General features: G+C 33.2%; 1 protein-coding gene across 4 annotated transcripts in view; it reads right to left on the reverse strand.

Moving 5' to 3' along the window:
• Mtmr2 (myotubularin related protein 2) overlaps positions 1-16,884 on the reverse strand; it is an 84,684-nt gene that overhangs the window by 12,701 nt on the left and 55,099 nt on the right. For 3 of the 4 annotated variants that reach the window (XM_026402746.2, XM_026402747.2, XM_026402748.2), the window contains 7 exons: positions 14,378-14,453; positions 11,089-11,183; positions 10,468-10,578; positions 8,534-8,635; positions 7,395-7,478; positions 5,551-5,700; positions 4,639-4,827 (listed from right to left, as the gene is read on the reverse strand). In XM_026402746.2, coding sequence (XP_026258531.2) covers positions 4,639-4,827; positions 5,551-5,700; positions 7,395-7,478; positions 8,534-8,635; positions 10,468-10,578; positions 11,089-11,183; positions 14,378-14,453 — 807 coding nt within the window. The remainder of the gene's footprint in view (positions 1-4,638; positions 4,828-5,550; positions 5,701-7,394; positions 7,479-8,533; positions 8,636-10,467; positions 10,579-11,088; positions 11,184-14,377; positions 14,454-16,884) is intronic. The other variant, XM_077796895.1, reaches the window with a different exon arrangement.

Here is a 16,884-nt window from a genome sequence, read left to right on the forward strand (position 1 = left end):
AATTGAGAGGAGTCTGTTCATTTAACAGCTGATAAACACAATAGAGGTAAATTTAAGGGCCAGCTCTATCTAGCCCTTATACACTCTTGGATCTGACTGGCCATGTATCCCTTCAGCTCAAAGCATAATGAAAATTGAGTAGGACACAGGCAATGAAAAGAAATCTGGATAAAAGTGGGCAGGAGGACAGTTAGGATTAGGAGGGGCAGAGGTGTAGGTGAAGAGTAGGAAAGACAAATTGGAGTCAAGAAATACTAGGATGTAAGATTTCACATTTTTTTTTAATGCTGCATAAAAACAAAAGAATGCTCAGTGAAATGAGCACTTTAGACTTCAGGGCATGCCTCACTTTTGTGTGCCATCATCATCTAACTTCCCTTCTGAAAGTTCAGGACAATTAATTTCACCTTAAAATGAATAGCAGGAAGATGACTGATATATAAGATATCTAAAAAATATAAAGAAGGCTGGGGATGCGGCTCAAGCGGTAGCGCGTTCGCCTGGCATGCGTGCGGCCCAGGTTCAATCCTCAGCACCACATACAAACAAAGATGTTGTGTCCACTGAAAACTAAAAGATAAATATTAAAAATTCTCTCTCCCCCCCCACTCTCTCTAAAATAAAATAAAAATATAAAGACTGAGCAGCATTCATAATATCCCTACAGACAATACCACATAAAACTAAACCATCTATCTTCATGTAAGCTAAAGACATTTTTAAAATAATACCAGGCAAGAAAACAACATAGGATTGAAAAACCTCAAATAAATTACAGAAATTTAGGAACAAATGACAAATAAAGTATCACTTCAGAAATAAAGACTAAAAGAAATATAAGCTCCGCTGAAACAAATGAGTGAAAAGGAAAAGTCTTAAAACCCCCCAAAACATCAGAAAAACAAAAAGAATTAAAGAGAAAGTAGCAAATGATGAAGTAAGAGTAAACACAAATTTAAAAGGAATACCTGAAGAAAAGAGCCATGTCAAGAAAACCAAATAAATATTAAGAATCATAATTAAAATGCGAATTTTTAAATATTGAAAATTACAAAACAAAATAGCAGACAAGTATACCTGAGAATACAGACGCAAAACACCTAACATTAACACATAATCCGGGATAGGGTGGGGGATGTTGTGCAGGAAAAAAAAAAATCCTTTGGATATTCACACAAAAATCAGTGACTTAGAGAATTTTTTCAAACTTGTTAAAACATTATGCCAAAAGAAAATGGAATAATGTATTTCAGGTACTCAGGAAAATCAACTGTGAGCCGTGGACTATATATATAATAAAAGTGATTTTCCATTATTAATAAAAAAAACTCTATCAGCAAGCAGCTTAGAGAATGTTGTTCCTCTGCACCCTTGCTGAAATACTAGAGAACAAACTTCAGAATACCCCCCAAAATGGGAGGGGCTAGAAAGACATAAATAGAAAAAAGTGGCTACATTGGTTTTAATATCCTTATCCCTCAATATCCGTAGAGAACTGACCCCAGGATCCCTCAAATCCATGGATGCTCAAGTGTCTTACATAAAATGGCATGGTATTTGCAGATGACCTGTGCACATCTCCTGTTCAGATGACTTAGTATCTAATTAAATATTAGTACCTAATGTAAATTCTAAGCAAATAGTTGTTATACTGTACTATTTAGGAAATAATGACAAGAAAAAAGTGTACTTATTTGATATATATGCAACTTAAAAAAAAATATTTTCAGCTGGGCACAGTGGTACACAACTTTAATCCCAGCAGCTCATGAGGCTGAAACAGGGGGACCAAAAGTTTAAAGCCAGCCCCAGCAACTTAGACCCTCAGCAAGTTAGTAAGACCCAGTCTCAAAATAAAAAATAAAAAAGGCTGGGGATGTGGCTCAGTGGTAAAGCACCTGTGAGTTCAATCCCCAGTACCAAAAGCCAAAACAAAATAATAAAACAGTTTCAAATCTGTGGATGTAAAATCATTAGAAACAGAAAGATGAATGTATACAGCTAATTACAGAAACAAAACATAGAGGGGAAAGGTCTATGTATAAAAGTGAAAATATGTAATGGCTATATATTGTGACAATACAGATATAATTAATACAAAGTACCTGTCCACTGAAAAGACCTAGAAACAGAACCAAGCCAATTAATAAGTGAGCATCCTTAGCAACAGATCATGATTTGAAATACATTTCCTACCAACAGAAACCAGTACTTCTTGAAGAAATGATTCTTCCCATCTGGGGCAGAACATATACAAGATTTCCTGATGAATTTGGTATATTCTATTATACCAGACAGCTTCTTGTGTCAGTTAGCTTTTTGTTAGTATAACAAATATTTGAGATAATTAAATTATAAAGAGAAAAAGTCTACTTTGGCTCACAATTTTAGAGGTTTGACTTCATAATCAGTTGACTCCACTTCTTTTAGGCCTGTGCTTAGGCAACACATCATGGCAGGAACACATGGAGAAGCAAAACCATTTGCCACAGTTACACATTCCCTTTAAGGACATGCCCCCAACTACGTGAAAACCTGCCAGTAGGCTCCCCACTTCTTAAAGCTAGCCCCGCAACTTAGGCCCTCAGCACCTCCCAAAAGGGCTTTGGGTTAGAGACCAAGGCTGAACACATGGGCCTTAGAAGGAGACGGACACTTCTCCAAACCATAGTAATTACTAACTCAGAAGATAACTTGAAAAGCCTGCCTCTGACCAAAGATGAGAAAATTTTTTACTTCAAAAAAGTATATTTGGAGGAGTAGGGGGGATAGGAAGGGCAGCAAAATAGAATAGACAATAGGATTGATGTATGTACATTCCATGTATGTATTATATGTCAAAATACATTCTGCTGTCATGTATGACTAAAAAAAATAAAAATAAATCGTATGGTAAAAAAAAAAAAAAAGTATATTTGTTGGGGCTGGTGATGTGGCTCAAGCGGTAGCGTGCTCGCCTGGCATGTTTGCGGCCTGGGTTCGATCCTCAGTACCACATATGAACAAAGATGTTGTGTCCGCTGAAAAACTAAAAAATAAATATTGAAACTCTCTCTCTTTAAAAAAAAAGTATATTTGTAAAAGATTAGAAAATGCTAACTATAAATACATAAGTTCACAGTGATACTTTAATAATAGAACACCACCATTTTGTAACCATCAGTGTTTTAATGTATCTAGGCACTGAGCATCAATAGCCGCTAATATCCGATGTGCCTCATGGTGTACCACCTATAGTCCTGCTAAAGGGACTGAATCTAAATCTGAAAAACCTCTGGATTCATTTGACAGAAATTCAGGGGACCAGAAGAATGATGGACACATTATGATGCAACCAGCCAAGTGTGGGCTGTGAGAAATCTACAGATAAAATATAAGGAATACATGGGTAAAGGGAGGACTACAGATTAAGAAACTTATTGAGTAAATATTTTAAAAGGTAAGACTAAAAAACAAAGTCCATGGATGCATAGTTTGGGATAAAAATATAAAGAAATGCATGAAAATAATTATTTAAAAATTAGAGTCATTACTTTTGTCAGGAGTAGAAGGTGAAATTGGAGCAAAGCATTCATGTAAGCCTTAATGAGGCTGAAAAAGTTTTAATTCTTGACATGGGTCATGGCTACATAAACTTGTCATATAGTAATTCATTAAGCTACTACAAATAAAAATGTGTTGTAACCTTAGTAAATAAGGGTTTATACTTTCATCAATTGAAACAGGGATCTGTGCACAGTGAATTATGCATAGGGATGCTTTTTGATAATATTAAGGAATTTAACATTTCACCCTGCCAACTTTTCTGTTCTATATTCTCCTCTGATCCTAGAGAAGGATCCTAAGTCTCATTCCTGTTTATCCATGGCATAAAACTTAGAAAGGACTAGCAATTATTCTAAGAATATATACCAGTTCTTGCACTAAGGGTTTCATTTACATGTTATCTCATTTTATTTTTATGCCCTATAACTGAAGAATTTATGATTTATGAGGCCATGCTCTTCCTTGTTTCCTTTAAGGAATATATTTACAGTTTACTAAAGAATAGCTAGATCTCACAATGCTCTCAAAAAGCAAAGCAGAATGGAAATAAGAACATCTTTCACAATTTAATTAAAGGGTTGATTGTCCAATCACTGTTCCTAATAGCAAAAAAGCAAGCAAAAAGCTTAAATAGCCAACAATGGTTTGGTATAATTGGTTATTGTGGCTTAAAATGATATTATAGATTAATTTCTACTACCTAGAAATATACAGTGTTAATTTTTAAGAAAAGGAACTAAAATTCCAATTTGTTTTAAATATACATGCATATGTATACACACTGGTCTGGAAGTATAAGCAAAGTTTAGTGGTGTTTCTCAGTTACAGAGTTGGCAGTGTTCAAAACTATTTTCTTCTTTTTGCTTATCTGTATTAACCAATTCTTCTATAATGCATATAAACTGCAATCTTAAAAAGATTAAATAACGACTAAAAATCACATCATCAAATAGAAGAGCCAAGATTAGAAACTCCCTATTTACCACTGAAGAGCCTGGTGGTTTTTTACTTTTTACTACATGGGCTCCTGTCAAAATCATCTGATTTAAGAAACGCACAATGACATTCTTAATTACTGAAAGACAATCTCACCTTATTGGCAACAGCATTAACACTTGGTCGGGCATCAAATATAAAGATTTTGTGAGACTGGGCATTGGAATCCATGATGGCTTGAAGGTATTTTTCATCATCTTTGTTTCGCTTCCCACTCACTCCTACCATGGGCTGGCTACATCGAGTGATTGTGGCTTGACTTTCAGGATGAATCCAGGATAAAACCTTAAAGGTGAAAATGGTAACACACCCTTTATATGCTTCTGTTTTTAATGTTTCTTTAAAAACAGTCCTCTCTGAAGCTCTGCTTTCCAACTGAATCCAAAGCCCCGCCATAAAAGGACAGCTCACAGTATCCAGAAAAATTATTATCTTTCAAGCCAACTCTGGCATGTGCAAAAGTTGGTCTAATTCTTAATCACATACTGATTTATGTAAGTCACAGTTTATTGGGAAGTGCAGCTTTATAAGAAAATACATTAAAACAGGACTAAGTAAAGCCTGCTTTTAAAGTTTTTTTTTTAATCAGTAAATCTGCCCAACTCTGAAGTCTTCAGAATCTATGAAAATTCTGAACCTAAAATAATTTGAGATGATCTTTCTAGACCCAGTTATTCATTGTAAACTTGTAAAGTTTTCTTTCTTGGTATTAATGGAAAAGAACATTTATCATTGTGACTAAAGAATATATAACAAAGAAACAGTGAGTAATACCAGAGCAAACATTTTCAAGTAAAGAACCACGAAATTGTTTTCATTTTGCAGTTTTATTATTTAAAATTTAAATTAACAGATTTCATTTTATTAAATAACTCCATCTCTAGTAGCCCTATTAAGTACTTGTAGCCATTAGCTATTTTTATTCTGCATCCAATTCCCCAATTCATCAATCTCAGCATGAGGTAGAATATTAAAACTTTTGCAGTGTCATAAAAGCATCATACTTACTGGGATGCGGCCCCTTGACCTAAAGGATGCCACTCTCTTTAATTCTTCATCAGGAATATTTGATGGTACAACCAATAAGGCAGGGTATGTATCACAAAGTTCATATCGTTCATTTATCTTAGTTATTCTCCAGCTTTCATTTGGAATTCCCTACACATGAAATAAAATATAACACAAATTATTAATTAAAAAACCCAGAAGTAGCCATCATTTTCAAACTCTCATACTTCCACTATCCATCTCTGAAACTACTAGAAGAGCAATGTGCCTATGGTGACCATGCTTTTAGGATGAGGCATTCTAATGTAGGGATCTGTGTTTTTTGTAGCAAAATGTTAATGTTAATTAAGTCATTAAATATAGTATAATGTGTGTCTGTATCAATAAAAGAAATAAACTACAAATGTTCCTTGAGTCATACCTAAATGAAAACATCCTCCTCAGTTACAATTAGAGTTAATTTTTAAATTATATTCTTCCAATTATCTGATAACTACAAACACATTTCTCTCTAAGAAGTGAAATCTTTATTATAACTACTCTGGATAATTTTCTCTTTAAGAAGTAATAGTCTCTTAGCAGCAGAAACCCAATTTTTAAAAAAGTTATTTTGATATTGGAAAAAAAGATAATGGTGAGGAACATGGTTCTGGAGCTAGACTTCCTGAATTCAAATCCTGGTTTCCATACATAGTAGTTGTGTTTCTTTGGGCAGATTACTCAATGTTCTGTGTCTCAGTTCACTCATATGCTATGCAGATAATATTAGTAACTACCTAATTATGAAGATGAAATTAATTAATATATACAAAGTACCTAAGACAAGCCTAGCATATATATATGTATATATATTTGTGTGTGTGTGTGTGTGTGTGTGTGTGTGTGTATACACTCACAGCACACATGCACACATTTTGTGGTAAATAAAAGCATTTTTTACTTAAATATTTACAGAGCACAAACTATAAGCAGAATACTCTCTTAAGCTTCATTCATACATTTATTCATTCAAGAGATATAGTCTACTACATGCCAAGCACTGCTACATCCTAAGGATACACCATGAGAAAACAAATGCAGTGCCTTCCCTCTTGTTGTATGAAAAATTTCAAGGAAATAAAAGAGATTATTCCTTCAAAAGCTGCTAGTATTGGTGAAGAATTAGAAAGTGGTTTTAGCATAGAAATGGTAGATAGAATAAAAGGGGCAAGCAGGCATTAGTAAATAGTATCAAACTGAATCAAAGTAGGACAATAAGTATATGAGAAGGCTATGAAACAGCAGTTAAATTTTGATCTGCATATAAAATAATATAAAATATGATAAATTAATGCCAAAATGTGGAGGGGTTAATCTTATTATGGTTACTGACCAAAGTAAATCAATGGTGGCTTTTAGCACATGAAAATAGGAAGTATGCAGTGACTTCTGTGAAAATGTATAAAATTTTCAAAACTGTATATGGAGGTAAATTATAAGAACTGCTCCTAAAAATTATTAAGAAATGTTTTTAGAATTAAATTATAGGATATCCAAAAAGAAAAATTTGAGAGAATAATACTAGATGGTATAAAAGATAATTAAAATTTGCCTGTATTTATTTTTATCTTAATATCTATTAAATATTTTTAAATAAACTAGTACTTGTAAGCCTGAGATAAGATAAATAAAAGATCACTGGCATATCCTGGAAAGCAATTCAAAGAAAATAAAAGGAAGTCAAACAATCAGTATTAACTTTCATTTAATAACAAAATCCTAAAAAGTTGTTTACTTCTACCCATGAAATCTTCTTTACAATGAAAAAAATATAAAATACTAAACCTAAAACAAGAAGTACATACCTGCCTTCTGTACTCTAAAAGAGAATCGTATAGCTTCCACCCATTTTCTGGGAATACTTCTTTGTATTCAAAAGCAAAAAGAGGCTACAAAATAATAAGCAGAGTTAAAAGATATTTAAGAAGGTAATGAATCAGAATATATCTTTACACTCAAAATTTTCATTACTTATCTGCAAGAATATTGTGTATTGGCACCTTTTTATATTGTTGTTTTAGTTTTTGTTCTATATTTTTAAAAGTATTGGTTTTTACATATTTTTTAAAGTATACAAAGCACAAAGACCCACCTGACAAAATTTATCAAATACTATCTTATCATCACATCTCCTTTAGATATATACATAGTAGCTTTGTAGGTTTACGTCTAAATAATTAAAATATTACATTTTCCAAAAACACATCTTTTGATAGAATTAGTTAGACAATAACATAACAGTAAACAGCTATTAAATTTATGCTATATTTTCTAAACTATACAGAATAAACTTTTTATTTTTTGGCTTTCAATTTATCATTTTTATAGACATAATAACAGAAACAACTATAATGTTAAAAAAAAAACAATTAAAAATGTAGTCAGAGAATCAGTGTTGATTCCCAAGTCTATTCTCTACTAGCTATGCCCTTGAATTAAATGCATACTTGATCCTGGGTCATCTCTAAAATAGGGATAAATAGGGCTAGTATGAAAGTGAAATAATATTACATAAATGAGGGAGCCTAACACTGTCACAAAACTTCCTAATAGCACATGGTAGAAACTTACTATTCATCCCCACTTCCCTCCCAAATTGCTAATCTTAACTGTAGCTCTCAACTGAAAATATTTCAAATCCTATGAATTTGAAATTTCAAATCCTAATGAAGTTCAATTATAGCATTTCATCATGGAAATATTCTGTATAGAAAGATCATATAATTATAGAATGTTCATGCTGGAATGGACCTTGGAAATGAACTAGTACATCTTCCTCATTTCATATCTAAAGAAACTGGCCCAAGAGATTAGATTAACTTAAACTATATATCTGGTTAAATGTGAAAGCAGAGACAAAAATGCAGAAATTCTAGATAGCCTAATCAAGTTTATTTATATCAGTAATTATAATATGATTTTCTAAAGATAAGAAACATTTTACCAGGTTATTAGAGACAGGAAATGCATATTTCATTAGATTCTCAAATATGGATCTTCTTGTTCGCCCCTCAGGTTTATGAGCAAATCGTAAATTCCTAATATCCTAGAAAATATTTTAGATACAAATTAATCACTGTTTGATCACTTTTTACTTAATGAATAAATAATTTTATGTGGAATTATCTTGTAAAATGTTAAAATCTGTAAATTTGAAATAGAAAAATATATAGTAATGTCTGGAAGGAGGCAGATTAGAATGGTTCACCAGGAGAAATGAGAAACACAAGACATTCTAAAAAAAGGCAGAATTCAGAGGGCAGAAAATTCCCCTATGCTTATGGACTTGTGAACTCAACACAGGTCAGTTAGAGGCAGCAATTCACATATGGACTGGAGATTACACATACTGTATCTGAAGCTTAATATCATGAGTAGGGCACACTAGCAACATATGTCCTTCCCTGTGAATGCCTACTTTCTGTCATGAACTTCCATTAAAATCCTAATTAATGGTTGTTACTTTCCATGATATCTGGAAATCATTTTTCTACTTTACTACTTCTTCCCAGGACTCACTTTCATTTGAACTTCTCTTGATAAGTCCCCTGTTAAACTAAGAGAACCAAACTTTGCCAAAGATCTTCTGTCCAGTGGTAAGTCAAGTTCCACCTACTGGCAGGAAAATTCTGAATAGTTAGGTTGCTACCATCCAGGCTCTATAGTCAGATCTAAAGACCAGAACTGTTTTCCATTATTTGTACTCCAATTTTTTATGCTTAGGCTGAATTCAGATATTCATGTTCTGGTTTATTGATTCTTAAGAGTACTTAGAAAAAAATAGAGATTAAGAATATCTTCAAAACTATCCATTTGATGTAAATGCTATAACCTAGGAAGAATTCAAAATATCTTTATTATATCTCATAATATAATACCAAACATGGAGACACTAAATAATATTCCACCCACAAACCAGGGTATCATTGTGGCTCAGTGGTAAAGCATTTGCCTAGCACATGTGAGGCACTGGGTTCCATCCTTAGCACACATTTAAACACACACACACACACAAACACAATAAATAAGTTAAATAGTTGTTGAGTCCATCTACAACTAAAAAGATATTTTTTAAAAAACAATGTATATTACAAATCTTGCCCAAAACCAGAATGCTAAATTTACTGTATTTCAAAATATCCATATGTGGGAACTGAAGCTGAGATCTTGAGGAGTCTTGGTTTTCCCCCAGTAAATATCTTTAAAACTATTTAAATTACTCAGAATCACTCTGTTAACCATAGGAGTTCTCTGAAACTATCACAGCAGGAGCCCTACAAATGTTTGTTTATGGATAATGGTCTTAATTCCATAGGAAAAAAAACATTTAAAATAACCAAGATTTTAAAGTGAGTTCGTTTTATATCCTCTTATATTTTATGTTCTATTTACTATTAGACTGCAGAAAAGTGATCAAGAAACAATATGCTTGAGACATGGTTGACAGCTACCAAACTCACAGAGCCCTTCTGACTATAATGAAAATAATTACTAAATAATGTAATAACAGATTCACAAAACTTTGACGATTATCACAAGAAAGTATTTTGATTTATACATATGTTGTTTCTTTTACTTTGAGCACAGATAGAACAGCAAAAAATAACAACAATAATAATAAAAACTAAAGGAACAAAGTGATCTGAAATTGAAATGTGCTAAGGTGCTAACTGGGCCATAATAAGTACAATAGCCACCTGGGAAGCAGTTAATGGTATTAAATATCTATACATACTGGTAAATGTCAATGTTTTCTTTTACTAGAAAGATATTTCTAGTATTTCCATTTAACATTTTTAAAACCAGTTTCCAATTATAGGTTCTATTTAGTAGACAATGTTTTAATCCAAATATAGTTACACACATTATGAAATTTACCTTGCACACAGTTTCCAGTCCATAAGAATTTTCACCTCGACTAGAGGCACCACCAATTTTTTCTACTCTACTTATAACACCAAGAGAAGCATCTAAAACAAATGGGGGGTCCTAAAAGGAAAAAAAAAAAAGACTAAGCACAATTATAATTAAAGATAGAAATCTTAATCAGAGGATAGGAAGTATATCTTCTCAGTGGTAGAGGACTTTCCTAGCATGTACAAAGCACTGAGGTTCTCTATCCCGAGTACCAAAAAAAGAAGAAAAAAAGAAAGAATGAAATTTCTTTCAGATTTTTTTTTTTTTTTTTTTTTTTTTTTTGGTACCGGGAATTAAACTCAGGAGCACTCAACCACTAAGCCATATCCCAGCCCTATTTTGTATTTTTCTATTTAGAGACAGTGTCTCACTGAGTTGGTTGGCTCCTTGCTTTTTGCTGAAGCTAGCTTTGAACTTGTGATCCTACTGTCTTAGCCTCCCAAGCCGCTGGGATTACAGGCATGCCGATGCATCCAGCCAGAAATGCTTTAATTAAAAATGACCACAAGTAAACAAACCTGGCTGCAAACAACACACACATTTACATACATACATACAAAAATCAAATCCAACAAGTCTTACCCGTTCCATGCTTTTGAAATATAACCTGTAATTCGTGACAGTCAGAGTTCCTCTTACAGCACCAGTAAATGGACAGATGTAAGTTACATCTTTGGCTGAAAAGCAAAACATTCAATTTACATTCTATACTTATTAAAAACAGCTTCCTCATCTTGTAAAATTATTCTGATTTATGCCTAAAAACTGAAGAGGTAGAAGTATATGTCTTCTCCTGAGACAACAGAAGAAAACAGAGATGCCTGCTATTCATGTTGGATAAAACAAGTGCTATGGCTGGAGTAGCAGGGCAGAGGAGCACTGGTAATGATGGCAATGATGGAAAATGTATCGAGACACAGTAAGCATTTATCATTTCAGGTCCTAGACCACTTTGCTGATCTCCTGGTCTTCTTGCCCAGTTCAGTTTGTCAATGTATCTCTAAAAATATAATACCCCAAATATATAATATCAGAAATTACTGATCTGATTATATTCCTGGGGAAAATATTGTAGGTAAAAAGAAATGTACACAAAACAATTATAAGGGGATATTTTATTCCTGACCAATCAACTGATGTCCAACTTGGTAGAGAAATGATCACAAGCAATGTTTTATTAAGAAATAAACAATGAATCTATATGACATTTTTATTTTTTAAAGCATGCATTAATTGATAAAGCAGGATAATCAAGAAACCACTAGCTAAAAATATTATTTAAAAATGGCAGAGAAGAAAACATTCGGCCTTTGGTTTTTTGGGTTTGGGCTTATTTTGCTTAGTATAATATTCACCAGATACTGATCCATTAAGGGGATAGGAGGGGAAAAGAGGGGGGAAGTATGGTGGAATGAGATGGATATTATTACCCTATATACATGTATGAGTACATGACCAGAGTGACTCTGCACCATGTACAGCCAGAGGAATGAGAAATAGTACAATGATCTGTGTACAATGTGTCGAAAAGTATTCTACTGTCATGAATAACTCCTTAGAACAATTTTTTTTAAAGAATTAAAAAAAATTGAAAAATGGCAGAGGTCATAATGACCAATATGAGGGTTCTTTTAAATCTTTAAATATAAGTACATGCGATACCATTATAAAGGAATCTATCTATCATTCCAATTAAAGAAGGTACAATATTGTGGAGCCACAACTTTTCAAGAACCTTTCAAGAGGCTTCTTCTGGGAAAGCTTGGGGTCATGAAATATGTTTAATAGGATAATGCAACTTCCTGCCTTTTCTTCTTATTCATCACTTTGAAGGATTTCGTATGGAATTTAAAATGGGGCTGATTTTTCAGCAATCATTTCTAACCTTAAAATGATTCCCTAAGGAAGGCTCAAGTATGAGATACATTTTTAACCACTATTTCCAAAGTATGTTTCATTTAGAGGAAAACCTAAATATTTTCTGGATTCCTTTAAGAATTAGTTTTCTAACTTGCACAAGTAAAATTGTTCTTTTTATCCTATAACCCACCACAAGATGTGTCCCTTTTGGACTCCTTATTTATTTATTTATTTGTTTGTTTGTTTGTTTATTTTTTACATACATGACAATAGTGGAATGTATTATACTCATTATTACCTATTTACAGCACAAGTTTTCATAACTCTGTATATAAAATATGTTCACCCTTGTATTTGTATAGTACTTTGAATAATTTTAGAGTAAAGAGGAAGAAGTCCAGGTATAATGCTCTTCTTGCTCAGCATTGTGTGTATACTAAGCTCTCAATCTGTGGAATAATTTCTGAGCTATCATCATTGAATGTTATGATAATAGTTATTGTCTGCTTGCATTCTCATTTAGTCATTCTCAGAGTTAATAGTCTTAAGATATTAATCCTATTTGTTAGATGTATAATGGACTCCTTCCTCTTTACTCTAAAATTATTCAAAGTACTATACAAATATAAGGGTTTCTACCTATATTTCTACTAGGCATGCATTAGGACAGAGGCTCAGACAGAAATACAGATCTAGTAGTCATCAACCAATATATGAGAGATCATTAATTTGGATATGAAATTAGTATATAAATGGGAAAAGGAAAATGGGTCAAGGTCTAGTCTTAGTATTGATATTAAAGAAGAAAAACCAATGAAAGAGACTTGAATGGTAACTTGAAAGTCTTTTGTTAAGTTCACATATTTCAGTGGAGGTAGCATAGACATTAGGCTCAGAATAGGAAAAAAGAAACTGTCAACAGTGCTAGATATCACTTTATTATTGAGGTAATCCCCCTATGTTTTGTGTACCTCATCTAACAAATAGGATTAATATCTTAAGACTATTAGCTCTGAGAATGACTAAATGAGAATGCAAGCAGACAATGACTATTGTCATAACATTCAATGATGATAGCTCAGTAAATTATTCCACAGATTGAGAGCTTAGTGTACACACAATGCTAAGAAGAAAAAAAAAAGACAGGGGAAGGTTATTCAATTGTGTTAAGAGCAACAAGAGACAAAAACCCTGCTAAGGCTAAAAACCTAAATTTAGCAGTTAATGACCATCCATTTAGAGGGTAGTAGTTTTTTCCTTTGGCTTATCTATACACAAGAAAATGACACCTAACCAGGGCAAATGTAGCATTCATTAAATCCTTTTTTAAAAAAAATATTATTGATAATAAAATGAAAATGATATCTACTTTGATCTTCTTTAGCTAAAAAAAGTATTTTGATCTGTAAATAAATAAACATGTTCTTTCTCAAAAATCTGTGAGTATTGTGTAAATTATCAAAAATAAAGCTAGAGCATGGGGATAAAAATACAGTTTAGATGCTCATTTTGAGTTTCCAGCTGAACAGAGAAAGGCATCTTTCTACAAATACCTTATTTTGCAATGGAGATAAGTATTTTCATCCAAAAACTGACTTGACTTTATTCAGAGAAGAAAAGAAAAAAAACATAAAGGAGGCAAGCATGAGAGAATGTGTCTTGAGTGACAATTCAATGTTTTCATATACAATCCCATGTTAATGTAGTAATTCAAAAATTAAAATTTTCCTTCATGAAATTCAACAACAGTTAAAAATAAATCCACCTAAATTCAAAAAAATAAAAAATAAAACAAACCAGAGATGAAATTGGGTAAAATTCACTTTTCCTATTTTCCAGTAGCCCAAACATGAACACTATCACCAGGTGCAAGGAGAGGCTTGCAGCACAAACTAGAGGTTTGAAGGCTGCGGGAATAAGTATTACCAGTTTATTCTCTACGTGCCAAGAGAACTGAATAATCTGCAGTCAGAAAGGAGGAGGAAATAAAACAAAAAATACCATTACAGACCCATATCTTTAATATTTTCTCCTGGAAGCAAGGGTGGTTCTTCCATTTCTGCTAATTTGTTAGATTCCCTCAGGACCTGGATGTCAGGGGAGGGAGGAACAAGAAAAGAAACACTTTTTTTAAATTCACAGGCTAACTTTTCATTCAAGTTTCAAGTGAGTATGCTTCTTCTTAAATTTATAACATCATATCACAACTACTACTTTAAATCAAATTACAAAAATTACAGTGTGGCCTGTACAACATGTGAAGTTATAGTTGTGTACACACACAAACACACACACACACACACACACACACACACACACACACCCTTTACATGATTCTTAGTGAATCTTACAAGAGCCTAACAACAAAGGTGGTATTAAATTCTCATTCCACAGGTTAGAGGGGAAAAGGCCAGAGTGGTAGTTAATTTGTTCAACACCACATAGCTAAAATACCAAAGTCTGGATTTCAATTACAAAAGTTCATTCCCTTTCTGTTATGCCACACTGAAGGGCCATACCACATTTAAACTTGGGCAAAATTAATAAGCCCTTATGTAGATTTAATGAGAAGACATTTTAGAGATGATGTTGATAATGAATCTTGTTGAATTAAAAATATTAAATTTAAATCCTGATCAACAACTGTTATTGGGTAGCTCCTTTGTGAAGGGATGCCACATTGCATTCCAAGAATGCAAATACTGAAACAGCTAAGGAAATCACAACCAAGGAACGTCCCCAATCACACACACCGACTTGTCATATGCTAACTATATCCTATAATACCTGCCATGTCTTCCCTCTCCCCCATCTTTTTCACTGCTAAACACCAAGTTTCTGTCTTCAATTCTTCATTTCTCATTAATTCTTCAGCCTTCTGCAATCTAAATTTGCAATCTAATCCAATCCCATCCAGGGAATCAGCTGTTTCCCAGTAAACCCCATTAAATGCACAAGCGTGTGTACACACACACACACACACACACACACACACACACACACACAAGCTGCCAGGGGTTAAGGACAAGAAAGGAGACCAAGAGAGAAGTGAGTATGGCTATAATATAACATCAGGGGCAATCCCTGTGGTGATCAAATTGTTCAGAACTTGACCATCTCTATACACATATCTTGGTTATACTAATCCTAGATTATAGTTTCACAAAATATTATCATCAGGGGAACTAACTGGGTAAAGGATATACTGAATATGTAATTTATTACTACTGCATGTTAATCTGTATTTATCTTAAAATGAAAGTATAATTTAAAAAGAAAAAAGAAAAAGAAGCACACATTTGTCTGTACTTACTGCTTCTTGAAAGCTACCTGCTAAACTCCTCCCTCTCTGGGCATTCTTTGTCAGTGGCTTTTATGCTCCTTTTCCTCACCTTGCCTGTTTCTCATGGGTTTACCCTAGACTCATTATTCATGTTACTCAACCCTTACTGATTCATACCTACCATGACTTACTTAAGTTTACCTACATCTATATTGCCAACCCAGACATTTTTTAGGCTCTGGTTCCACACATTCAACCACCTAACATTAACCTCCATCTGGGTATACTACAGAAAATATGAACTTAATAGACCTAAAACTGATCTGTGTCCCAACTAGCAAATGGTACTACCATCCATTTGCCTGTACAAAGCAGCAGGGAGAAGACAAAGAATGGTGGCCTCTGGGACTAAATCCAGACATCCTTCTTCAGCCTTGATTTATTTCATTACACAGAGAACCAATACCATGAGGGGGAAAAAAAATTAACAAAAATTTTTTTGAAAAAAAATGCTTAGCTTTTGTCATTTATTTCCTTCCATCTAAAAAATTCAATTAAACACCTCAAAACTAAAAGAAAAAAATTACCATTGCGTTGTAGGTCACCTTTCTTTTAATATTTATTTTTTAGTTACAAGTGGACACAATATCTTTATTTTTATGTGGTGCTGAGGATTGAACCCAGTGCCTCATACATTGTAGGTGAGCGCTCTGCCTCTGAGCCACAACCCCAGCCCTTAGGTTACCTTTTGAAGACCATCAAAACTGGTTCAGATATTTCCTATGGCTGAGCTCCTATCTCACTTCCCATACCATTCTAATTGCCTGTTGGTCTTCTTCCCTATTAGACTCCTAGAGAAGAACTAACTCATCTTAGACACCTTTCATTACTCAACAGAAATACAACACGAGGCACATATATAAATTTTAATTATCTAGTAGCTACATTACAAAAATAAAAATGAGAAAAATTGAATATACATTCTTTAGTCCAATATTTCCAAAATATTGTCATTTCGACATGTAAAAGATATATTTAAAGTATTAATGAGACATTTTACTTTCTTTTCCTTTTTTATCATACTAATATATCCAGGGTATATTCTATATTTATGGCACATCTCAATCCAGACCAGCCACATTTTAGGCACAAGGTAGCTACAGGTGTAGTAGCCCCTTTATTGGGCAGAACAAATGTAATGAATCTAATTCTTCTTGATGATCAAGTCATTCCTT

This window comes from Urocitellus parryii, chromosome 4 (genome assembly GCF_045843805.1).
Source record: "Urocitellus parryii isolate mUroPar1 chromosome 4, mUroPar1.hap1, whole genome shotgun sequence".
NCBI classification, from domain to species: Eukaryota; Metazoa; Chordata; class Mammalia; order Rodentia; family Sciuridae; genus Urocitellus; species Urocitellus parryii.